Raw genomic sequence first — 26,148 nt, forward strand, 5'->3', positions numbered from 1 at the left:
ATAAAGACATATAGGGCACCTTATGCCACGGCAAAAAAATGACTGAATAAAGGTAGTATCAGAAGTGTGATTAAGCCATCCATTAACCAGAATCAGAACTAAGGCCCAGCCAGCAGAAGGAAGTGGGAAGCTCAGGGTTAAAAAATGGGCTCTGTTTTTCCCTTATTTGTATAATCCTCCTTTCTCCTTAGTTTAATGAGACCAATCTGCCCCTTCTGAAATTAAAATGTCAAAGATCCGTTTGAAATGAGCTAATGCAGAAAACTGGCTGATGCTGTGAACTGAATTCCGAGAGCTGACAGAGGCTCAAAGTCCTTGAGTTATAAGCATGGGCCAACACAACACTTTTTCAAAAATAAAATGAAATCCTTCAAGTGTAAAAGCCCAGGGTGAATTTGTGCCGGGAGAGGTTTCTGCATGATCCATTTCCTAAATTCACAAGTGGTCGCTTTTCAGACAAAGCTGCTTCCTGGCTGCTTTCTCTCCATCTTTGCACAAAAAGGGATGAAGCGTAGAGCACTTCCTGGTGGGAAGTTTGTGGGGGTGGTCATGATAAACGCACTTGCATTTCTGATTAGGCTTAGGAGGTGGGCCTTTTGTGGAATTCTATTCTTTAGCCTTCCTTGTCACAAAAGGAAATGTACAATGTCACCTCTGACAGAGTCGGTAATGACAAAAACCATAACTTACACATGGAGAGAGCTTTTAATGATTTCAAAGCATTTTCACATCTGGTTTTTCATGTGCTGCTCATACCAAAGCCTGTGAAATACATAAAGCAGGTACCCTTGCCCCCACTGTCCAGATGAGGAAACAGTCACAGAGTGCCCAGGGATTTCCTGAAGGTCACCCTGTTTGTTAGTGTAGCAGCTGAGACTAGTATGCAGGTGTTTCTAGTCCTCTGTCCCCAGCCCCTCCCCTTTCAGCATTGTGATTGTTATGGGGAACAGAAGGGAGGGTTGAGATGGGGGCAGGCAGTGGTTAATACTAAATATGGACTGAGAGCAGTTCGGGGGAATTTTCCAGCAGACCACGACCTCCGCAAGGCCTTGGCACTTATCTAACCGGCATCAAAGTCGTCATCTAGATGCTATTAACTTTCAAAGGCTGAGTCATGGATCCCCTCCTAAGAGTCCTGCTCAGAAATCATTTCTGTGAGAGTAGCCATGTGTGCGTGACAATTAGAATCATTTGTCAGGCTGCTTGTCTGATTTGTCACGTTGTCTCATGTTGTTGGAATATTGAACTCAGAGCAAATTGTTTCTGGGCTCCTCCCTAGGGTATGTGAGATGGCAAACCTCTGTTGGCCCCACGAGTAGAACTTGCTTTATTTAGATGCCTAGGTAGGCAGTAAGCCCGTGACACGCCGCTCCAGACCCCCCATGCCCAGTAAACACACGTTGTCATCATGGCATCACAGGATCTCTTTCTTCTTTCATGTCTAAGACATGGTCTATGGCCGCTCTGTGATTTCCTTTTCACACGACCATCGGATATGGTGGTGGAAACGCAGCTTGACTTGGCCCAGTGCCCACAGAACCTCTGAAGGCCCTGGCTGCCGGCCCCATAGGCACTGCATTTGGATGTAATCAAATGAATCTCCCCATTGGACTCCAAGGGTGAGGCAGACCCTGGCTCAGCTTTTGTTCTCTTCTCTTTCAGAGTCATCTCCATAAAGAACTACCACCCGAAGATAAGAATCATCACTCAGATGCTGCAGTATCACAATAAGGTAGAGTAGCAAGCCTGTCCCAAGCTCAGAGGTACAGGCGGGGTCCAAGCTCTCATGAGTATGAGGTCCAGCTGCACACTCACGTGTGTGCGTGCATGTACACACACCCCAGTGCCATCCAGAGACCTGGAGAAGGAGGAGTGATGGTGAAAACCTCCCAGGACACTTCTTCAGTCCAGACACCTTGTTTGCAGGTGGTCCCTGGAGCGAAACTGCTTCACGTAGTGACTCGTTTATTCAGGAAGCATTTGTTGGTCTCCTGGGTTCAGAAATATCAATATGCCCTTAGACTCCACTCCAACAACCTCCATTTCTGTGTGCTGCACTCATTTCTTCCATCGGTATTTAATGAATGCCTACTACTTGGTGAGCACTTGGCCTGACTCCTCCAAGCCCACATGGAAATGGTATGTGCTCAGGGATTTTGCAGTCAAGGTGAAGAGTGTCCCAGGTGAGTGAGGGCACTTTTCTCCCTGAGACCAGGTGAACTTGGGGTGGGTGGACCGTGCATGGGTGGAGAATGTGGAACACGGAGTTCTCAAACTCAAGGTGAGCATGTGCACAGTTGAATTGAGGAAAACAGCTGGCTCTCCAGAGATTAAACATAGAGGGATTTTCCTCGTGTTACAGTTTAGGGGGGATCAGAAAGAAAACCAGTGTTGGAGTCTACGCTGTTTTCCTTATGATTCCTTCTCCGTAAACCACAATCCTGTCTCTCATTCAGGGGCAGTACTCCTTTGCTTGGCTGCCAGGAGACTCCAAGGAAAACAGCTTTGGGGGAGGGAAGGTGGCGTCTCTCTGTGTTTGATGTGGAACCAGTTATGAGAAACTGGAGGCTGCTCAGTACCTGCCGCCAGGTGTCCTGTCTGGACAGAATGACTCCCTGCTGGGTTGTGAGCGAGCGTTTGTCCCATCTTATGGGCCATATTCCCTACGAAATAGGCAGTCAGGTGACCCAGAGAGGACTCCATTCTGCCAAATGTGCCAGTGCCCTGCCATTATTTCTTAATTGCTGGCAAGTACTGTCCCCTCTTGCTGTGTGGAAGCCCGTCGGAGGTACTGTGGACCGGAGCCTGCTGGCAATGACTGGGAGGCTGCCCACGGCCCACTGCCTCCCAGTGCTCCCGGGTGGTTCCCCTGCAGACTGTACTGGGCTCCAGCCAGTGGGTTGGGTGGTGGGCACCCAGGGTCACAGTGTCTTCTTTGTCTCTGGAAAACCCAGGACACTAAAGAGAAAGTGAGGATGTTGGTAATCCACCAGCACCAATCTGGAGAAGTCTTGACAGCAGCCCCTGTAGCGGACGTGAAGTTTATGAACAAGGCTGTGGCTGGTGAAAGCTCTTGAGGCTGTGAACTCTCCCTCCTTCCTCTGTGATTTGAAATTTCAGTTAGTGTGGGAGTGCCTTAAGCCATTGTTTAGATTTGGGGCTGAATTTAGATTGAATAGGAAAATGAATGTTGCATGTTTAGAAAGGGATGTCAGTTCCTTTTCTTCTCCTTCCAATGAGTGCTGATACAGCATCTTCAAGGAATTAAGGAGAATTTCAGCTCTGTGATTCTTGTCAAACTCAGAAGTAGTTCTGTGGACCTAGGGTCCAGATGCCACTGGTCAGTATTCACATGATCAGGGCAAGCTGAACGTCTTTTACAGCCTCTGCCTTGTCATTATTCAGAAACAGTGACGAACACATCAATCGACCCATGATTAATTGCTTAAAACACATTTTGTTTAGAACCACCCCAATCTATTTGGGTTTCAGAGTTAGGAAAAGTCGCTTATAAGACTTTGTTCTTGTAGTCTGTGTGAGAGTGAATGGGGCATAGTGACTTTGTCACAGGGCTCTTTTCATTTCCTTTTCCTTTTGTAGAGAAAGAACAGGAAGTCCACTGGTCATTATTTGTCATCTCATTCCTTGTAGAATTGCAAATAGGCGTTCTTCACCTTGCTTTACAATTTTGCTGGTTTTCTAAGATCCTCCTAGCTGCCTTTATAATATTACTTTTCTTCATTTCTTAGCACTTTCTCTTTACCCACAACTAGATGCCAATAGATCTCCATCCATTAAAACTTGCTTTCAAAAAAACAAAACAAAACAAACTTGCTTTCGGGAAAGAACCTGTTGCATGCATGTACACTTACATGACTGTCAGCATATTCCAGAGGATAGTTAATTCCATAATTGAATACCAACCTTAAAATAGGAAGAACTTCAATATCCCATGATCTGTTGATGGTGGTCTTCTAGGATCTAGGGATGTAGGAAAGCAGTCTTCTTTCCATATAAAACTGGTTCTGAGTTTATCATCATCATAATCTCAGACATTCGTGTCATATTTTACAGTTTTAAAAGAGCTTAGACATCCATTATCTCGTTGAACCCTCAGTTAACCGTCTGTGCATTTCAGTATCTCAGTGTCACTGCAGACCATGGGTCTAAGTTCTGTCTCAGACAGAGCATCTCTGAGGGGTATAACTCATGGTCACTTGGCAGACAGTGAACTAAGACAGAACTGCCAACTGCCACCCTCTCATTCAGTCGAGCCACAGGCTTTTGAACCAAATTGCGGTTCCTCTGGGTAGGACTTACAGAAGGACTGAGGGTCTCGAAAGTCCACCTGTTTCCCCCAGTAGAATTCAAGGAGAGAAACACTCAATCTCACCATCTCTTAACATGGAAAGGAGGCGGCACAGGGTTTTTTTCTTATTTGAGTGCAAATGGCTTAAAACTCTTGAAGGAAAGGATGGTTTATGACATCTTGGAAAAATGTCACTCCTGATGCTTTCACTATCAATGGATTTTTAAAATGTTCCCAGCAGACTCTAGAAAAAGAGATCTTTGTCTATGACCTGAAGCCAAGTCCCAGTGGGCCAATGGAGAGAGACGTTCTCTGAGCTTTCTCACTGTAAATCCTTATCCTTGAGCAGAAATGTTAAGGTGTTTGCTCTGAGATGACCTTCTTTCTTCATCATGGTGGCTTCCCCAAAGTTGCATGTGTAGTGAGAGATGGCACTGTGCCTGGAATCTGTTTGTTCTGGTTTCCAGAACAGCCTATTTTCACGTTCCTTTGATCTCAAACAGAGGAAAGCTCTGGTCCTGCCTTAGCAGGGCTGGTTCTCCAGATGAGAGAGGATTTGCCTCTAGACTCCTACATAGTAATATGCTGGCATCTCCCACTGGACCCACATTTCCCTAAAGTGAAAAAATACAGAGTCACCAGAAGCAAACGAGTTGAAATCCTGGGTCAGTCTCCTCTCTTTTTTTTTTGGCGGGGGGGGTGGCGGGGGGAGGTGAACACAGTCCTTCCAACCTTTGGCAGGTCCCTGGTGACTCCCTGCTCCACAACTGGAGAAGATATGATAGCCAAACAAGGCTGACGAGTGAAACAGATGACATTTCTGTGTAACAGCATGTCTAAGGAACTCAATACCAGATGGGTACATGAGGGACCCAAGACCTAAAATCCTACAATTGGCACACGGGGATGTGAAAGATCATCTTAAAAAGATTTTTTTATTTGTTTGAAGGTGCCATGAAGGTTACATGTTGTCTGTCTGGGGCTTGGACCACCCACATCTCCTTTCACACGTGATGATTTATTTGTTCATGACTTAGATGTAATTTATCCTCATTCTTCTCAGATGATGCTCATGCAGATGAGTGTTTTTCCACTTAGCTTGATATATTTTCTATGATGCCAGGGATATAAAGGGGAAAAATGGGCTTCTTAAGCCAGTGAAGGATAGGGAGAGAAATGGGATGGAGGGCAGGGTAATTAATGGAATTGGGATGTGATGAATTATGATGTGGGAAGGTCTCTGATACTTAGCTTGACAGAAATTCCCATCTGCTATAGCCCACACATGGGACTATTTTAACTGCTTTCATTGGGGAGGATACAGTCAGCTTTCCCAGGAGTAAACACTGCTGGATTAGGATTCACAAGATTGTTACAGAACAGGATTTTGTAAGAGGGAATTTCACAAGAGTGGTATTTCTGAAAGCCAAGCTTGGACACTGGACTTGGTCGTGGCTCCACAATGGAGTCTTCTCTTTCTAGTAGCACACCGATCGTATGTTGCCCTGAAAGTGAAGGGACTCCTCCTTTGTGCTCCTTGTGTTTGCTGATACCTGGAGAGAAATAGTCATTTCAGGGCCATAGAGTCTTGGCATTAGTAGAAGCCTAGAAAGGTCTGACTCAGTGTCCTGTGCAAAGCATAAGTCTATCTACTGAGTCTTGGAGAAATGCATACTGAGTTTTAGGGACAAAGACCTTGCAGTTTTGGAGGTAACTTTCTCCAGTTATTAGGCAAATTACATCCTTAAAAACTTCCTTTATAAAACAAGCCCAAAGCTTCTTTGTTATAATAGACACCAGTCAGTCATTCCTAATTCTGGCCCTTGGACCAAAGCAAGACAGGCCTGGTCTCTCCTGGTCACAGCAGCACCTGAGTTATGTCCAGGTAACCATCCTGCCTTCCTGGAGGTGTGGCGCTTCTTCAGGCTGAATGCTGCTGGCTCCTTAACTGTTCTTCAAAAGATGTTTGTTTAGAAACCATGTCTCGTCTTAAAGCCTGTCATTTATCTCTGGGAGTTATTCAGTTGTCAACTTCTCTTTAAATCTGACTGTTTTAATCTGACAACTGGATCAAATGCTGGGGAAGTAGCCTGACCAGTTCACAGCAGAAGAGAATATTTGTATGTCCCATGATCTGGAGACAGTTTCTGACGAACTACCGTTGGATTTTTCTGTAATCTGTCACAGATTGGCCTCTTTTGGAGATTTTTAGTTTACCCAAACACTTTTTTTTTTTCTGTCCCCTCATATCTGTTGCCAAATAAGGGCTTCTCATTTTGGATTTATATAATTGATTTTTTTAAACCTAAGTGCTGTACTTGACATTAAGGCCTTTTGAATCTTTTCTGGTTGTTTCTTTGGCCCATTTTCCAACTCTGGAGAACTTTTGAGCCTTAATTCTTTCATCTAGTGTATTATCTCTGACTCTCTGCTTCATGCCACTTAAAAATAATTGGATGATTATGCCGCTGGGTCCTCGTTTCAGGGTCTGACCTCGCTGGTGAATAGGATCAGTCCATCTGCAAGAGATTGTAACATGTCTCCACTGTGACATGCCTGATAATTTAGGGCAGTGCTTCTCAAAAAATGGTTCCTAGCTCAGCATTACCTCGAACCTGTGAGCAATGAAAATTCTCCAACCTTACCCCACCCGCAAAGAGTCAGAACCTGTGGGGGGAGAGGGTGGCAGTTTGTAAATCCTTCAGTTGATCTGGATGCCCACTCAAGCTCAGGAGTCATAGAGCGAGAGATCTGGGAAGGCAGATAAAAAAAGATATCTAAAATATACAGGCATCTGACAGTCTTAAGGTTTTTTGGAGAGCCAGTTTAGAACAACCTAGCCAGACATTCTAGTAGCACAAGTTGACGTGTCTGTCACAAGAGGAAATTCTCTCTGGACTCTGTTTGGCTCAGTGACAAACCCAAGGGGAAGACTTGGACCTGGTAGGTGCAGAAGCAGAGTTGCAGGGAGACTGAGATCTAATGCACAGAAGAGCTGAATAAAGCAGGAAATGCCAGACCCAGGCAAGGGAGAGGAAGGCGGAGTCTGGATGACCCTGAGCAGTTGGGAAATACTGCATTTCCCAGAGGAGACTTTAAACAATTGAACATTTAACAAAGTAAGGTCTCATACCTGTTTTTGTTTCCGCAGGCCCATCTGCTAAACATCCCGAGCTGGAATTGGAAAGAGGGGGATGATGCAATCTGCCTCGCAGAACTGAAGCTGGGGTTCATCGCCCAGAGCTGCCTGGCTCAAGGGCTCTCCACCATGCTCGCCAACCTCTTCTCCATGAGGTCATTCATAAAGGTAACGTCTCGTCCGATTAGAGCGCATTAGCCCCGGATTCAATTTGTCGTGGGGTTGAGTAGAGAGCACAACTTAAACTCAAAACAGATCGACGGGCTTTAACCACTCTGGTTAAGGAGAAATTCCTTGTTACAGATTTGGGCACAAGGCCAGCTTCTTTCAAAATTATGTTTTTATTTTTATTTGGCACATCCATGGCCATTAAATGATTGTTCAAAGCATGATCCTCTCTCTTTTTTTAGATAAACCACATGTTTATCTATCAACAAAGCCTCCGCTGTTAAAACAAAAATATGATTTATATACATTCCATATGGCACCAGAGCGCCTAAAGAAAAGAATTATCATTTTGCTCTTTTACATCAAGTGGCTGCTGGACCTCTCACTGTGCGGATAAATGCAGACCATGTGTTTGTGCTGAAGCCCAAACCCCAACAACATAATTCATTTATTTATTTCTGCACAATCAAGGAGGCCAGCAGGGCCGACATGCCATGGTTGTTTGCATGAAGAGTCAAGGGAGGAACTGAGTCCCAGGCCACAGGGCCCTTTACACCGTGAGATGGGCGGTCTGGATATACTCATCAGGCGGTCAGCAGTTCACCCCTAGGGTGACTGGGCAGCCTCTCCAAAGTCCCCAAAGTGGCCCCTGACCACTGGACTAACTCAGACACAGGAAGACCCAACTCTGTCCTCACATGCCAGGCCAGGAGTGTTTCTAGGACATCGGGTTGAGGACCCAGGACTCTGCTAAGTGGGCTTTGAGAGCTCTTGGTGATCCTTATCCTTGGACTGCTTAGCCTAGACAGACAAGGTAGCAAACCAGCGCAGTAAATCCTGTCTAGACTGGGCCTCCTTGATTTGGTATTGGTGGCCATTAGCTCAAGATCTAGCCTTATATTCCTCTCCCTGTTATTTGTTTATTTACATTCCGCTTCCTGAATTGTTAATGGTTGAGGTAGGAAGTGAGTCAGTCACTAAGAGATCCTGCAAAGGGGCCAGAAACTCTGAAATGGAAGGTGTGAACTCTCCAGCCTTTTGCTGCTGTTGTTGCTGCCTCCACCACCAGCAGTCGGGAGTGACCCTGGATGCAGAGACAGGGGTGGGTAGGGAGGATGGGAATGCAGGTGATGAGCTAACTCCCTGTCAGGGCTCACCCTTGGCGTCCGTAAGTTGTGTGACTTAGAATAGGATTTTCATCTCAGAACTCACCCTCTCTGCCCAACTCATTTACATCATTTAGCCAATTTATAGTTAACGTTACAGAAAAGAACAAATCATCCTGGAGTCCTTTCAATCACTTTAGTGACGGATGCCTTGACGAAAATATCCTTCACTTTACTATGTGCCCAGAGACCTCAACTCTGCAGAATCCTGGCTCAGACCCAGCTCACAAATAAGGACATTGCTTTTCTTTAAATGGCTCCTTTAATCCAGGCTGCCAGTCCCTGCCTGGATACAACTGAAGGCAGGCAAATAGAGGCAGCAGGGAGGTCTTTGTGGCTGGACCCAGAGACGAGCCTCAAAGCCATGTGTAGCCTAGTGTCTCCCAGGGCTCTTACATTCAACACAAGGAGCCCAGACCAGGATAAAGGACTGTCACCAAGCGAACTCTGGTGGTTTCTTCCAGCAGGGAATTACCCACAGGACCAGCACACATGATCTGGGGACTTTGGCTCTGCTTCCTGGTGTTGATAGAACACGGCCTTGGCAGGGCCCCACCCCACACGGGGCACTTGACATGCGTATGTTTTGATTTTGTGGTGCCTGCGTGGAAACTAGATCTGCCTGTCAAGACAATTAATAAAATAGATGTGACGCTGATCCTTCAGTGTTATTACCAGCAGGGAGAAAGAACTTCTGTCCAAATTTCCTCAAGACTCTAAAGGGCCGCACCTCTGTAGCCAAGGATGTCCCCTCCAGCCCTCGCTAATCCCACTGGCCAGTTCCTATTTAGGAAGAGCCTGCGGGAGAGGCTTCGTCGGGCCCTGGTATAACTCAGAACACATTTCCCTCCCAGGGTCATGTTATCATGTGATTTGTGTCCAGGGCCAACCCCTCCATGTTTGGAGGTAGATCTTTGAATATGGCCTTCACCTTCTGACATTCAGGTGATCTTTCTGATGGAATTTTTTAAGGCACATGACCTGTATATAACAAGTGATATGCTTTTTTTTTTCTTTTCTTTTGAAATAAGGACAATCTGAAGCACACACTCCCAATTCTGCAGGGTTGTCTTCATGCTCTTATCCTCCACATTCCAGATCCTTGTTTCTTTTAGGTCATAATAACACCATAATGATGCTCTCTTTGGCATATTTTACATATTGTCTCACATTCCAGGGGTCACAAAGCCTTATTTGGGGTGTTGGATGGAAAAGAGAATCTATACCTGGATTACTGTTTGCAGAAATGGCTTCCTTCTGCAGTGTCCCCTGGGTCCTGTGGTAGAGAGTTTATCTTCCATGGGGAGAGGCAGGCCTGTAGGGATGGAGGGATGTGGCATGAGGCTTCGGCAGGACCTGATCCCTTGAGAAAGCTTAGCATTTCTGGAAGCCGAAGGTGGAGTGTGAGCTCACCCTCTTCCTGGCCCTGGGCAGATATGACGTCTGTTCCTTCCTCCTGTGGAATCCATTGTAACCTGACCCTGCTGAAAGAAGACAGGACAAGACTGAAACAGGAATGACGTATCACAGTGACTGTCCACCAGGCTTTCGGAATGCATGAGGCCAAAAAGCCAAGCCTGACAGTGAGGGTGATAAAGTTCCATGAAAGAAAGAGGGACTGCTGATAAATGGAAGATACCAAAGAGACCCACCCCTGGGGTACCAGAAAATACAGGGGAACACCTCTTTATCCCTTCAGCAAGGGCACTTTCAAAGACATTTTGCCCTAGGGTGCCAAGTCATTGCCTCTGAAAGCCTTCCTCTGAATTGATCTAAACTTTTGGGGAATCTGTTTATATTTTTAGCTTATATCTTTGGGGTTAATGAATTCCTTAAGTTTCCTTGTGTGCATGTGTGCATGCTAAATTGCTTCAGTTGTGTCTGAGTCTTTGACACCTACGGACTGTAGCCCACCAGGCTCCTCTGTCCATGGGATTCTCTAGGCAAGAATACTGGAGTGGGTTTCCATGCCCTTCTCCAGGGGATCTTTCTGACCCAGGGATCAAGCCTGTGACTCTTGCATTGCAGACAGATTCTTTACCTCTGAGCCACTGGGGAAGGCCTTAAGTTTCCTTAAGAATTCCTAACTGCTGTTAAAGACTTATTTCTGACTATTTGTCCTTAATTTGCTCCACTTAACCTTCAAGACATGGCTTGTGTAGTTTCTCATGTGCTGGGATTTGTTGAACAAATCCCCTAACTTTATAAGTCAGTACCTTTAATGAAAGCAGCTCAGACTGGTCACTCAGGGGTCTTGTGGCTCAGCAGCTTGTTGCTTATGATGCAGGTGAAGGAGCATTTTGTCCACCAGGACCCAGTTCTCACCCTTGAATGCCTTGAAGGGGTGCAGGCAAGTACCCTGATTCCTGTGACTTGTCAATATCTATGTAATCAATCGGGCTCAGAACATCCTGTTCATTGACTGCTATCTGATCTCCTACCACCTGCCTGTCAGGTTCAAATGAGTATCTTCCTAACATCTTCTGGACCGACCAAGACAAATGAACTACTTAGCTTATCTGCTGTTGCCTCATCCATGAATAAGTGGCCACGTGTATCCTCTTCTTGGCATCCTCACTTGGATATAATTAAGATCCATTGATTTAGAAAAAAAAATTTTTTTTTAGAGATTTGCCAGGTAATATTAAACTTTGTCTTCAAAATATCTGGTTTCAAGCTGGGGCTTGACCTGCTGTCTTTGTGAATTGTGCTATTATTTTTACTAGGATTAGCTGTCCTTGGACATGCAGAATTATGTGTGTGGGTGTTGTATTTTAGAGAGTGATTAACTCTTGATATTTCTTTTCAATCCGTGCTGCCTTCGAATTTAGCACATTTAAATTGTTCTCAGGATCGCCGATGATTTTAACTCTGCTAATCTACCATTTTACACACACACACACACAGAGCCTAAAACATGGTATGTATTCCATAAGTTTATATTATTTGAATAAATCGATTATGAAATTGGAGGAATACATGATGCACTTCTTTTGTTTTCCCTGTTTGACAAGATTTGGAATTTATGGGTGAAATTTACTGAAGATTGATTACAGCACAGTCTCTTCTATCACATCGTCTATTTCTGAATACGGAAGCACTAGGGAAATCAGGCCCATGTTATTCAAGTTGTATCTTTTTAAAAAAATACATTTATTAATTTGACTTCGCCAGGTCTTAGTTGTAGCATGTGGGATCTTTAGTTGTGGCATGTGGGATCTAGTTCCCTGCTTTGAGGGTGTGGAGTCTTTTAGCTGCTGGACTGCCAGGGAAGTCCCTCAGACTGTATCTTGGCCGAGGTGGACTTTGCTGTATGTAGAAACCATTTGTCAGTATTGCCATTGTCACATTGAGATACACTGTCAGCAGTACAGAGTCCAAGTACTAATTGTAGCCAAGGGAATTGTTTTTAGTACCTTTATTTTGGGTTATATTTATGTATATATGTGTGTTTGTATGTATGCATGTATAAAAACATTATGGAAATAGAAATCAAGAATCTTTAGTAATAGCTAGACTATATTGGGTTCCAACTATGTACCAAGCCCTGTGCTAAATGCAGTATGGGCTTTGTCTCATTTAATTTTCACAAACCACCCAAACTTGGCAGTATTATCATTACCTCTGTACAGGGACAGGTTCTGTGGGTTAAGGAAAGTTTAGCATCTTGTGTGAGAATGTAAAGCTCAGAATTGGCAAACTCACGTGTCAAACCAGGAATGCTGGTTCCAAGTCCATCCTTGAGTATTTCTATAGGAAATAAGATAAACGATAAGAGGGAACCTTAGCTTTCTGTTGTTTATGTTATGGGAACTCTTGATTCAATAGAGATTCCCCAGGCACCTACCATATTCCAAGCAGTGTGCTAATAACCCTATTATCTTTATGGCTAAGAGGTACTCATAAGCTTCAAGAAGCTTCTGTTCTGACTGGGATGTCTGGGCACATGTTTGCACAGCCCTATCCTGTGGCTTTTGTTGGCCTTTGTCTCTGGTCAGCTCTATAGGGGCAGAAGTCATGGCATTAGACAGGTGAGGGGTTAACTTAGGCTTGGATGAGTCAAGGTGGGAAAATGAACAGGCTCTCAAGAAGGAAATGACATTACACATGGCCTATTCAGGAGGTGAAGCTGATTGACTTAAGTAGGTGCTTCTGGGAGATAGCAAGAAATTCTTATTGGCTGATGGGTGTGTAAGCTCTGGAAACCGGAAGTATTCATCTAGGTGAGGGAGGCATGTGAGAAGCAGAGCTCAACCCTGTGTGGATTGGGAGAGAGGTGGGTGACAGGGTTTATGAAAAGGGGCCAAGACTCCAACTGATAAGGCTGGGATCCAAGCGGCTTTCTGCTCCAGGAGGAAATCCTAATGGTGCCAGAGAAGAGGGTTCACTTGGCAAAGTAAACCTACTTGGGGTGTTAGATAGTGAGATGCAAACTGTTGCTTATTCCATACCCAAGAATGATGTCACCCTGATCACAAATGGTATAACAGTGGACTTCTACAGACATCTGTCACCAGTGGAGAGCTGCTCCTGATACACGTATATTCATTTCCTCGGTCATCTCATTTATTTTCATAAATCCTATGGATGACTCCCAGATTTATATCTCCATCCAGAACCCGACCCCAGTGTTGTTTATTTAATTGCTGCTTAACATCTTTATTTGAATGTTTCATCTCCTCTGAGACCTAACCTATCCAGAGCTGAATTCCTGTTCTTTTTCTGTAAACCTGATCTTCTCCCATTGCACTGTTGGCAAGATTATCCTTTCCATTGCTCATGCTATAGTTCTGGGATTCCCCCTTAGCTCCTTTCTTCCTCTCATGCACCATATTCAATTCAGCAAAGAATCCACTTGGTTCAACTTTCAAAATAAGCCCAGAATCTGTGCACTTCTCATTACCTCCACTTTATTATCAGATCCAAACCACCATCATCTATCTCCTAAAGTATAGATCAGCATCCTAACTGACCTCCCTGCCTTGCCTTATCCCTCTCCTATTAAGCATGAGTCAGATCCCATCACCCCTCTGCATAAATCTCTCCATGGTGTCCCATCTCATCAGAATAAAGTTATTACAAATGTCTATAGGTCCCATGAAGTCAGGTTCCTGTGGCCTCACAGACCTTGTCTCCTAAATCTCCTGCTCCTTAACATCATCCACACTCTGTTTACCTAATCTAGGAATTTTGCACTGGCTGCTTCCTCTGATGGGAATGTTCTTCCCCTAGATAGCTTCTGATTTCCCTCTATCACATCCTTCATGTCCTTGTTTAGTGTTAATTTCTCGGGGAGACCTTTTTCTAAAACATTAAAATCACATATTTAAAAAGGGATTAAAAACAAACTTTTTGTTGAAGTATAATATACAAACCGGAGTGTGCATCTGATAAATGGACAGCTTGTTAAATAGTCACAAAATTGCACTCCTGTGTAACCAGGGCCTAGATTAAGAAACCCTACATAATTAGTACCCCTAGGAACCACTGTTTTTAAGCCAGATGACAGTGTATGTGTGGGTCTGTTTTGGGGATTTCTTGGGGGAGCATTGACATCTCTGCAATGTTGAGCTCTCCTATCTATGAAGATGGTATACAAAGGGATATATATATATATATATATATATATATATATATATATATATACATAAAGGGATGCTTTACATAATAAAGGGATGCTTTATAAATCAGCAGTTTCCCTGGCAAATGTAGGAAAAACAGGAAGAAAGTGACCAAGTTTCACAAATTTTGATGGGGCTTCTGAGGGTCCCTACCAGGAGTAGATGGCCTACTTTACATATTCTCTAGGAAGGATCTGTATGCTCTCTTAGACTTCATGGGGAGAATAAAGTTTCCATGTGAGAAAAACATCAGAATTGCATTTTTAAAATCTGCATCCCCCTTGCCTCCACACCCCATATGTCCACATCCTTGTTGACTCTCTTGGCTTTGTTTTTCTCCATGGTATTTATTGTGTATTACCTCTTTTCTCATAAACAGTGTAAGCATCCTGAAGCCTAGAGCTACTTGCTTCTCCCCAGTGCCTAGAACAGCATCTGATTCACAGTAGGTTCTCAATATATGCATTTTGAATGAATGAATGGTCTTACCAGCCTTTATTACAGATAGCTGGGTGGGGGCAGGACCAGCAGAGACTTAAAATTTGAGGTGATTATGGTGCTGAAAACTTTTCCCTCTGCTACTATATGTGGTTCCTTTGCCAAATTAAAGAGCTTTGACTCCATATATAAACTAGAAATTCAAAGCTTTATAATGCTTGGTGAGGATGCATGGAGTCTGGTTAGATTTGGTTATTAAACCATTTTGACTGCCAGAAAATCCAGTCAGTGTGTTGTTTAAATTCACAAATCAAAATAAATGCCCATGAATTGAAATGAATTTGCTGAACTTCAGTATCCCATTTGGGGCAACATCATTGTGTACCCTCTTTCCATCCTACTTTAATCTCATTAGATGAGGGGCTCTACCTGCCTCCCCCACTGCTATTGACTCTGCCCAAGATGACTAACACCCACCTGAATGCAAAACAACTTCCCTGGAAACGATTTCAAGTGAAGAGAGAATTAATCCATGAACTATTAACAAGGATTCTGTTCCCCTCTGGCCCTGGTAATTTCTAGAACATTGAATTAAAGAGTTCTCAGACCTTTACAAATTCTCAAGGCAAACATTATTAGCAAAGAGAAGCCCATACAGCATGTTAGAAGATTGCCAGAAAATGTCAATGGAATTTCTCAATAAAATAAAAATGGTTGAAACTCCCTTTCCCCATCTTCTCCCCTTCTCCCTCTTTTCTTCCCCCTAACATGATTAGAAAGTCATTTCATGTGTCTTATATGTTTGGTCAATCAAAGGCAAACGTACATGATTGATGGTGACAGGGAACACATTTAATTCATTATTCTTTACTTTGCAGCAAAATGATTTGTGTAAACTGTCTGCCTAGCATTAAAGGTAAAACAAACTTAGAAACCCCAAAATGTTATATTTTTGTCTAATATTTTCCTTTTGGTTTTATAGCTGTAATCACATATGGATTCTTTTATTTGGCTCTTGGCAAGGACTGAGCAAAGGGGAAGTAACACAGATTACATAATATGCAAAGCCCTGTGCCTGTTGAGGATGGAGCCCCAGAAACTGCAGTGGCCAGGACTCAGTGAAACCCAGGAGAAGCTGCCATTCCCCCTGGCCCTTATCAGCTGGTAGGCTATTGTCACTAACATGAAGGAAGGCCCTCTGGACCAAGCCTCTGGTACAACATCAAAACAAGCTCTTTCAGAGATTATTGGCCTTTAATTAATTGAGTCATTTCTGAGTACACTTGGGCATCTTCCTCACCTTCCCCCCACCCACTACAATTTCTAACTTTTAGGTTTTATGGGTGCTAACCACCATCACTGACTTTTCAAGCAAAAATCTCAAAATGCTGTTAAACTATTAGGAATAAAATCTCAGATTCCCTTACTAAAGCTTTTGGTTATCCCTGCCGTAAAGTGATATCAAATATAAATCTATGCCCAGAATAATGATGAGGGACCTGGACCTCTGAGATGACCATTTTACATATCTCAGGGGTGTGAAGCAAGAAACCACCACTGATTTGATAAGGGAGCTGTTTTGTCAAGATCTCTAGTTACCATAGCATCCTAAATGTGCACAGCACTTTAGAATTTAGAAGATAATGCATTTCAGTTAAAATACTGTCATTTAATCTGTAGGGTAGGAAGAAATAGGAGAAGGGAAAATAGAAGATGGTCGATGGGAATGATAGTACAAAGACCAGATCGCTGCTGGATCTTTATGTTCTTCACTCAGTACTTTCCCGACAATTACACTTTGCTTTAAAGGTAAACACTACTTGGTTTTGTATTCAAATTTATGGCTTCTAAGAACAGAAATCACTTCGCAGTATTTGCAGAAGTAGTATCCTAGGTTTCTCCAAGTATGCCTAAATACATGATATGAAAAATAAGATATTTTTCAAAGGTGGTAAATTCTTGTATCTGCCCTCATTCCCTCCATGGCACCTTAGTATGGAAAAGACCCAAGCAAGACTGATAAGACCATAATGCCTTGTCATTTGGGAGAATTTGTTGCTCAAGTCAAGTGCTGCTTTGGATCCAGGGAGGGAGATGATGACCAATTTGCTGAGCCAGGATGTAAAAAAGCTAAAAACCATACTCCCAGCCCTCTAAAGGAGGGTATCAGTGGGTCAGAAGATGCTGGATTTCCAACATGGGGATCATATCAATAAAAGGACATGAGATCCAGAAGAGCTAAACAGTGCTGAGAAGAAGAAAGGAAATTTTCTTACACTGTTTTTCCCAGGTAAAGTTTTTAATTTTGGAAGTTCAGAGGTTTTCTCAAAATGTTAGAGAGTTTCCATATGATCCAGCAGTTCTACTGTTAAGTATCTACCCAAGAGAAATGAAACCATATGTATTAATTTCCTCTAGCTGCTATAATAAATTACCACGAAGGTAGTTACTTACAACAGATTTTTTTTTCTATTCCTTTTCTGGAGGCCAGAAGTCTGAATTCAGTTTCTCTGGACTAAAATTGAAGTATTTTCAGGGCATCTGTGGATCTTTAAAATTAGGAGACAGGTATTCTGCTTCCAAAATATAATAACAGGACAGCCATAACAGTTAAAGGCATTCCCATTCCAAAGGGAAAAAAATGGGAGGAAGAAAGGAGCTACTAGCCCCAAGTACCTTCAAAATCCAACCAAACAAGTTCCATTGGGTTTTTAGATCTGGGAATAATCCTCTGTGGCTTAAAATTTGCCATCGGTAATGTGATTTCTCCAAATGTGTTCTTCAAAATTGCCCTGGTTATTCTAGTGCTTTTGGCTTTTCATATATATTTTAGGATCAGCTTTTCTATATCTACAAAAAAAAAAAAACCCTACTAATTTTGATTGGAATTGTGTTAATCCTATAGATAAAGTTTGGGGGAACATTAGCATTCATGAACTTCTGTTCCAATCCTTGAACATGGTATTTCCATTTACTTAGATAATCTTTAACTTCTTTTATTGGTGTTTTGTGGTTTTCTGCAAACAGATTCTCTATATTTTTGTTAGGTTTATATGTAAATATTATATTTAGGGGGAGATATTTTAAGCGGCGTTTTAAAAAAATTCAGGTTCCAGTTGTTCATTGGTGGTAAGTAGAAGTAAACGTTATTTTTCTATGTTGACATTGACTCCTTCACTATATTGCACCAGCTGGTACTTGCAGAATGTTGAATAGGTGGAGTGAGAGTGGACATCTTTGTTTATTCCTCCTCTTAGGGGGAAAATAATCATTATTTTACCATTAAGTGTAATATTAGTTGTAGGTGTTTTGTAGATGTTCTCCTAAGGTTGAGGAAGTTCTTTTCTATTGATAATATAATGAGAGTTTTTTTTTTTTTTTTTGTGGATGGATTTTGAATGTTGCCAAAGGCTTTTCCTGCATCAATTGATAAATCATGTCTCTTTTCTTCTTAATATTGTGGATTACATTGTCTGATTTGAGAATTTTGAACCAGACCCTGTACATTCCAAGACAGACCCCCACTGCTCACAGTGTGATTTATTTATGTCTATTATCTATTTCTATAGCTATATATCCTTAGGTAGATATATAGATTTGATTTCCTAATATATTTGCAAGCATTTTTTTATGTCTGTGTTGGTGAGTAAATATTTTTCTATAGATTTTTTTATACTATGTTTGTCTGTCTTTAGTATCAGGGTAAAGTTGACTTCATAAAATAAGTTGAGAAATCTTTCCCTTCAATTTTCTAGAAGCGATTATGTAGAAATGGTGGGTTTTTTTCTTTCCCTTAAATGTTTAGTAGAATTCGTTAGATTTATTTTACCAAAAATTTTTAAGTAGCTTCAGTTGTGTCCGACTCTGTACAACCCCAGAGACAGCAGCCCAGCAGGCTCCCCCGTCCCTGGGATTCTCCAGGCAAGAACACTGGAGAGGGTTGCCATTTAAAGACTAATGTAATTAGTTAGAAATATGTTTAGATTATTTTATTTAATCTTGGGTGAGTTGTTGCAGTTTGAACTTTCTAAAAAATTAGAAATTAGTTGAACATATCTGAGTTGTTCAATTTATGTATATAAGGTCGTAGTTTTCTGTTGTCCATCTAATGTCTTCAGGACATTATAATAAGGTCTATAATAATGACCTCTGCTCATTCTTGATTTTTAGATTTGCCTTGTTCCTTCCTTCATTCCTCCCTTCCTTTCTTTTTTTGGGGCACATAAATTTTGCTGATCTTTTCAAAGTTTTTGCTTGTATTATATTCTTTATTTTCTGTTTTCTTTCTGCTTGCTTTAGGTTTATTTTACTCTTCTAACTTTTAAAGATGAAGTGTAGTTATGGATTTGAGACTTTTCTTTCTTAATGTAAGCATTTAAGGCTATCTGTTTCAGTCTAAGAACTGCTTTAGGTACATTCCACAATTTTTGAAATGATGTATTTGCATATAGTTAAAATATTTTATAATTTCATTTGAGGCTTCTTCTTTGACTCATGGGTTATTTAAATGTTTGTTGCTTAATCACCAAGTATTTAGAGCTATTCCTCTTATATTTATATTATTATTTATGCTCTGATTCCATTATGGTAAGGGAACCTACTTTGTATGATTTTGATTCTTTTAATTTGTTAAAGTGTGTTTTATATGATCTATCTTGGTGAATGTTCCATGCAAGCTTAAAAAGAATGAATATTCTGCTATTGTTGGGTACAATGTTCTATTAATGTTCATTTGGGCCATTAGATGGACAATGGAATTTTGAAACTCTACTAAATATATATATATATTTGGATTGTTGCATTTTCTTGATGAATTGAACTTTTTGTTATTATATTTTGTCCCTATATCCTTGGCAATTTTCTTTGTTCTAAAGTCCAGTAGATTTCAGATCTGATTTAATAGACCCATCCAAGATTTGTTTTTGATTAATGTTTTAATGAAGAAATATATAGGTTCTCATGATTTTTTTTGAAACAAACTACCTCTTTAAATTCTAAGTGATTTTCCTATAGCCAACTTATATTTGGATCATTTAAAAAATTACTCTGTGAATCTCTAGACCATTTATATGTAACATAGATATGTTTGGATTATATCTAATATTCTGTTATTTGTTTTCTGTGAATTTCCTCTGTTTTAGTTCTCCTCTTTCCTCTTAATTTTCGTCTTACAAACAGTTTAGATTTCATTTTATTTGTAGTGTTTTTTATTATATAACTTTATATAGTATTTAACTGATTACCCTTGGGATAATGTGCATACTTAACTTTTCAAATCTACTTAGATTCAGTGGCATACTAGTGTAATGTGGAAAACTTACTAACCTGTGGATCTCCTTACCCTCCCCATTTTTGTTATAGTTGTATTGTTGATAACTCCATCAGACAGTGCTATAATATTTCCCATTTCAGTTGTTCTATCTTCATTCCTGATGTTCCAACTTCCCCCTTGGAATCATTTCCATTCTGTCTTCCTTATAAATGATTTTTCTTCATCTGAGAATGTCTTTATTTCATCTTCATTCCTGAAGGACATTTTTGGTGGACACAGAATTCTGGGTTGATTAATCTTTTCTTTCAGTTCAGTCACTCATTTCATGTCTGAGTCTTTGTGACCCATGGACTGCAGCATGCCAGGCTTCCCTGTCAATCACCAACTCCTGGAGCTTGCTCAAACTCATGCTCATTGAGTCGGTGATGCCATCCAACCATCTCGTCCTCCGTCGTCCCCTTCTCCCCCTGCCTTCAATCTTTCCTAGCATCAGGGTCTTTCCAATGAGTCAGTTCTTTGCTTCAGGTGGCCAAAGTACTGGAGTTTCAGCTTCAGCATCAGTCCTTCCAATGACTATTCAGAACTGATTTCCTTTAGCATGGACTGGTTTGATCTCCTTGCTGTCCAAGAGACTCTCAAGAGTCTTCTCCAATACCACAGTTCAAAAGCATCAATTCTTCAGTGCTTAGCTTTCTTTATAGTCTAGCTGTCACATCCATACATGGCTACTGGAAAAACCATAGCCTTGACTAGACAGACCTTTGTTGGGAAAGTTATATCTCTGCTTTTCAGTATGCTGTATAGGTTGATCATAACTTTTCTCCCAAGGAGCAAGTGTCTTTTAATTTCATGGCTGCAGTCACCATCTGCAGTGATTTTGGAGTCCCCAAAAATAAACTCTGTCACTGTTTCCATTATTTCTCCATTTATTTGCCGTAAAGTGATGGGACCAGATGCCATGATCTTAGTTTTCTGAATGTCAAGTTTTAAGTCAACTTTTTCACTCTCCTCTTTCACTTTCATCAAGAAGCTGTTTAGTTCCTCTTCACTTTCTGCCATAAGGGTGTTGTCATCTGCATATCTGAGGTTATTGGTATTTCTCCCGGTAATCTTGATTCCAGCTGAAATCAAGCTGAAATCTTTTCTTTCAGTAATTAAAATTTTTGTTTCATTTCCTTCTTGCCTCCATTGTTTCTAGTAAGAAATCTTTAGTCATTGGAATTATTAACCTATAAGTAATGAGTCATTTTTCTCCAATTACTGTCAAGATTTTCTTTTTGTATTTAGTTGTCTCTTATCTGATTACACTGGATTTAAGCATTATTTTTTTGGATTCTGTTGGGACTCACTGAGATTCTTGAATTTCTAGCTTCATCTTTGGCAGAATTTGGGACATTTTCATTCATTATTTCCTCAAATATATCTTCTGCAGCATACTCTTCCTGCTCTCCTTCTGAAATTCCTATAACGCAAATGTTGGACTTTTAAATATACCATAGGGCCCTAAGCCTTTAGTCGTTTCCTGTCTCTGGTGGCTCAGTGGTAAAGAAACTGCCTGCCAATACAGAAGATGCAGGTTTGATCCCTGGGTCAGGAAGATCCCATGGAGAAGGAGATGGCAACCCATTCTAGTATTCTTGCCTGGGAAATCTCATGGACAGAGGAGCCTGGTGGGCTACAGTTCATGGGGTCACAAAGAGTTGGACATGACTTAGTGAGTAAAGCAACGATAAGTTTATTGGTTCTTTCCTTTTTCACCTCTGCAATTGAGCTTATCCAGTGAGTGTGCTAGTTGTTATATTTTCCAATTCTAGAATTTCCATATGATTCTTTCTTTTATCTTGTTTTTTTACTAAGGCTTTCTGTCTTTCAGTTCTTTACAAAAGTGTTCTTAGTTATTGGAAGATTTTATAATAGCTACTTTAAGGCCGTTGTTACATAATTCTAATATTTGTGACATATAAGCATGGGATGCAAGTTGAGATTTTTTTTAATTTATTCATATGCCAAGGTTTTTTCATTATTATATTCTGGACACTTTGGTTATTTTATTATGAAACTCTGCTGCTGCTGCTGCTGCTAAGTTGCTTCAGTCGTGTCCGTCTCTGTGCAACCCCATAGATGGCAGCCCACCAGGCTCCGCCGTCCCTGGGATTCTCCAGGCAAGAACACTGGAGTGGATTGCCATTGCCTTCTCCAATGCATGAAAGTGAAAAGTGAAAGGGAAGTCGCTCAGTCATGTCCGACTCTTCGAGACCCCATGGACTGCAGCCCACCAGGCTCCTCTGTCCATGGGATTCTTCAGGCAAGAGTACTGGAGTGGGTTGCCATTGCCTTCTCCATGAAACTCTAGGTCTTGTTTATTTTTTTTTTTAATATTTTATTTTGTATTGGAGTATAGTTAATTAACAATATTGTGATTGTTTCAGGTGAACAGTAAAGGGATTGAGCCACACATATACATATTTCCATATTCCCCCAAACTCCCCTCCTATCCAAGCTGCCACATAACATTGAGCAGAGTTCCCTATGCTATGCAGTAGATCCTTATTGGTTATCCATTTTATTTATTTATTTATTCTACTTGGAGGCTAATTACTTTACAATATTATAGTGGTTTTTGCCATACATTGACATGAATCAGCCATGGGTGTACATGTTTTCCCATCATGAACCCCCCTCCCAACTCCATCCCTATCTCATCCCTCAGGGTCATGCCAGTGCACCAGGCCTGAGCACCCTGCCTCATGCATCGAACCTGGACTGGTGGCTATTTCACATATGATAATATACATGATTCAATGCTATTCTCTCAAATTATCCCACCCTCACCTTCTCCCACAGAGTCCAAAAGTCTGTTTTTTACATCTGTGTCTCTTTTGCTGTCTTGCATATAGAGTCATCGTTACCATCTTTATAGATTCCATATATATGTGTTAATATACTGTATTGGTGTTTTTCTTTCTGACTTACTTCACTCTGTATAATAGGCTCCAGTTTCATCCACCTCATTAGAACTGATTCAAATGCCTTCTTTTTAATGGCTGAGTAATATTCCATTGTGTATATGTATTGGGGAAGGCAATGGCAACCCACTCCAGTACTCTTGCCTGGAAAATCCCATGGATGAAAGAGCCTGGTAGGCTTCAGTCCATGGGGTTGCGGAGAGTCTACTGAGCAACTTCGCTTTTACTTTTCACTTTCATGCATTAGAGAAGGAAATGGCAACCCACTCCAGTGTTCTTGCCTGGAGAGTCCCAGGGACGGCAGAGCCTGGTGGGCTGCCATCTATGGGGTCGCACAGAGTCGGACACAACTGAAGTGACTTAGCAACAGCAGCAGTGAATATGTACCCCAGCTTTCTTATCCATTCATCTGCTGATGGACATCTAGGTTGCTTCCATGTCCTGGCTATGTAAAAAGTGCTGTGATGAACTTTGGGGTACATGTGTCTCTTTTAATTCTGGTTTCCTCTGTGTGCAGCGGTGGGATTGCTGGGTCATATAACAGTTCTATTTCCAGGACTTTCCACACTGTTCTCCATAGTGGCTGTACTAGTGTGCATTCCCACCAACAGTGTAAGAGGGTTACCTTTTCTCCACACCCTCTCTAGCATTTATTGTTTGTAGCAGCCATTTTTGATAGCAGCCATTCTGACTGGCATGAGATGGTACTTCATTGTGGTGTTGATTTGCATTTCTCTGATAATAAGTGATGTTGAACATCTTTTCATGTGTTTGTTAGCCATCTGTATGTCTTCTTTGGAGAAATGTCTGTTTAGTTCTTTGGCCCATTTTTTGATTGGGTCATTTATTTTTCTGGAATTGAGCTGCAGGAGCTGCTTGTATATTTTTGAGATTAATTCTTTGTCAGTTGCTTTGTTTGCTATTATTTTCTCCCATTCTGAAGGCTGTCTTTTCACCTTGCTTATAGTTTCCTTCATTGTGCAAAAGCTTTTAAGTTTAATTAGATCCCATTTGTTTATTTTTGCTCTTATTTCCATTACTCTGGGAGGTGGGTCATAGAGGATCCTGCTGTGATTTATGTCAGAGAGTGTTTTGCCTATGTTTTCCTCTAGGGGTTTTATAGTTTCTGGTCTTATATTTAGATCTTTAATCCATTATGAGTTTATTTTTGTGTATAGTATTAGAAAGTGTTCTAGTTTCATTCTTTTACAAGTGGTTGACCAGTTTTTCCAGCACCACTTGTTAAATAGATTGTCTTTTCTCCATTGTATATTCTTGCCTCCTTTGTCAAAGATAAGGTGTCCATACGTGCATGTATTTATCTCTGGGCTTTCTATTTTGTTCCATTGATCTATATTTCTGTCTTTGTGCCAGTACCATACTGTCTTGATGACTGTAGCTTTGTAGTATAGTCTGAAGTCAGGCAGGTTGATTCCTCCAGTTCCATTCTTCTTTCTCAAGATTGCTTTGGCTATTCTAGGTTTTTTGTATTTCCAAACAAATTGTGAAATTATTTGTTCTAGTTCTCTGAAAAATACCATTGGTAGCTTGATAAGGAGTGCATTGAATCTATAGATTGCTTTGAGTAGTATATTCATTTTCACTATATTGATTCTTCCGATCCATGAACATGGTATATTTTGCCATCTATTTGTGTCATCTTTGATTTCTTTCACCAGTGTTTTATAGTTTTCTACATATAGGTCTTCTGTTTCTTTAGGAAGATTTATTCCTAAGTATTTTATTCTTTTCTTTCCAATGGTGAATGGAATTGTTTTCTTAATTTCTCTTTCTGTTCTCTCATTGTTAGTGTATAGGAATGCAAGGGACTTCTGTGTGTTAATTTTATATCCTGCAGCTTTACTTTATTCATTGGTTAGCTCTAGTAATTTTCTGGTGGAGTCTTTAGTGTTTTCTATGTAGAGGATCATGTCATCTGCAAACAGTGAGAGTTTTACTTCGTCTTTTCCAATTTGAATTCCTTTTATTTCTTCTTGTTCTCTGATTGCTGTGGCTAAACCTTCCAAAACTATGTTTAATAGTAGTGGTGAGAGTGGGCACCCTTGTCTTGTTCCTGACTTTAGGGGAAATGCTTTCAATTTTTCACCACTGAGGATAATGTTTGCTGGGGGTTTATCATATATGGCTTTTATTATGTTGAGATATATTCCTTCTATGCCTGCTTTCTGGAGGGTTTTTTAATCATAAATGGATGTTGAATTTTGTCAAAGGCTTTCTCTGCATTTATTGAGATGATCACATGGTGTTTATCTTTCAATTTGTTAATGTGGTGTATCACGTTGATTGATTTGCAAATGTTGAAGAATCCTTGCATCCCTGGGATAAAGCCCACTTGGTCATGACGTATGATCTTTTTAATATGTTGTTGGATTCTGCTTGCTAGAATTTTGTTAAGGAGTTTTGCATCTATCTTCATCAGTGATATTGGCCTGTAGTTTTCTTTTTTTGTGCCATCTTTGTCTGATTTTGGTATTAGGGTGATGGTGACCTCATAGAATGAGTTTGGAAGTTTACCTTCCTCTGCAATATTCTGGAAGAGTTTGAGTAGGATAGGTCTTAGCTCTTCTCTAAATTCTTGATAGAATTCTTCTGTGAAGCTTTTTTCTGGGCTTTTGTTGTTGGAAGATTTCTGATTACAGTTTCTATTGCCATGCTTGTGATGGGTCTGTTAAGATTTTCTATTTCTTCCTGGTTCAATTTTGAAAAATTATACTTATCTAAGAATTTGTCCATTTCTTCCAAGTTGTCCATTTTATTGGCATATAGCTGCTGATAGTAGTCTCTTATGATCGTTTGTATTTCTGTGTTGTCTGTTGTGATTTCTCCATTTTCATTTCTAGTTTTGTTGATTTGATTCTTTTCCCTTTTTTTCTTGATGAGTCTGGCTAATATTTTGTCTATTTTATTTGTCTTCTCAAAGAACCAGCTTTTAGCTTTGTTGATTTTTGCTATGGTCTCCTTTGTTTCTTTTTCATTTATTTCTGCCCTACTTTTATTTCCTTCTACTAACCCTGGGGTTCTTCATTTCTTCTTTTTGTAGTTAGCAGT

The 26,148-nt window shown here is 41.0% G+C and overlaps 1 protein-coding gene and 1 long non-coding RNA gene across 20 annotated transcripts in view; one reads left to right on the forward strand and one right to left on the reverse strand.

Moving 5' to 3' along the window:
- The window catches only part of KCNMA1 (potassium calcium-activated channel subfamily M alpha 1), a 779,939-nt gene that overhangs the window by 547,690 nt on the left and 206,101 nt on the right, over nucleotides 1–26,148 (forward strand). For all 19 annotated transcript variants that reach the window (XR_015156775.1, XR_015156776.1, XM_086381835.1 and 16 more), the window contains 2 exons: nucleotides 1,663–1,732; nucleotides 7,461–7,616. Coding sequence is in view for 17 of the 19 variants with exons in the window: in XM_086381835.1 (XP_086237961.1) it covers nucleotides 1,663–1,732; nucleotides 7,461–7,616 (226 nt within the window). In the remaining 2 variants the exon portion in view is untranslated. The remainder of the gene's footprint in view (nucleotides 1–1,662; nucleotides 1,733–7,460; nucleotides 7,617–26,148) is intronic.
- LOC147342864 (uncharacterized) lies at nucleotides 687–7,572 on the reverse strand. Its single transcript, XR_015156778.1, has 2 exons — nucleotides 7,443–7,572; nucleotides 687–5,862 (listed from the first exon to the last, which is right to left on the reverse strand). It is a non-coding gene; the product is annotated as an uncharacterized LOC147342864 (long non-coding RNA).

This window comes from Bos grunniens, chromosome 28 (assembly GCF_055505025.1).
Source record: "Bos grunniens cultivar Pamir isolate PY7600 chromosome 28, Bosgru_T2T1.0, whole genome shotgun sequence".
Lineage (NCBI taxonomy): Eukaryota > Metazoa > Chordata > Mammalia > Artiodactyla > Bovidae > Bos > Bos grunniens.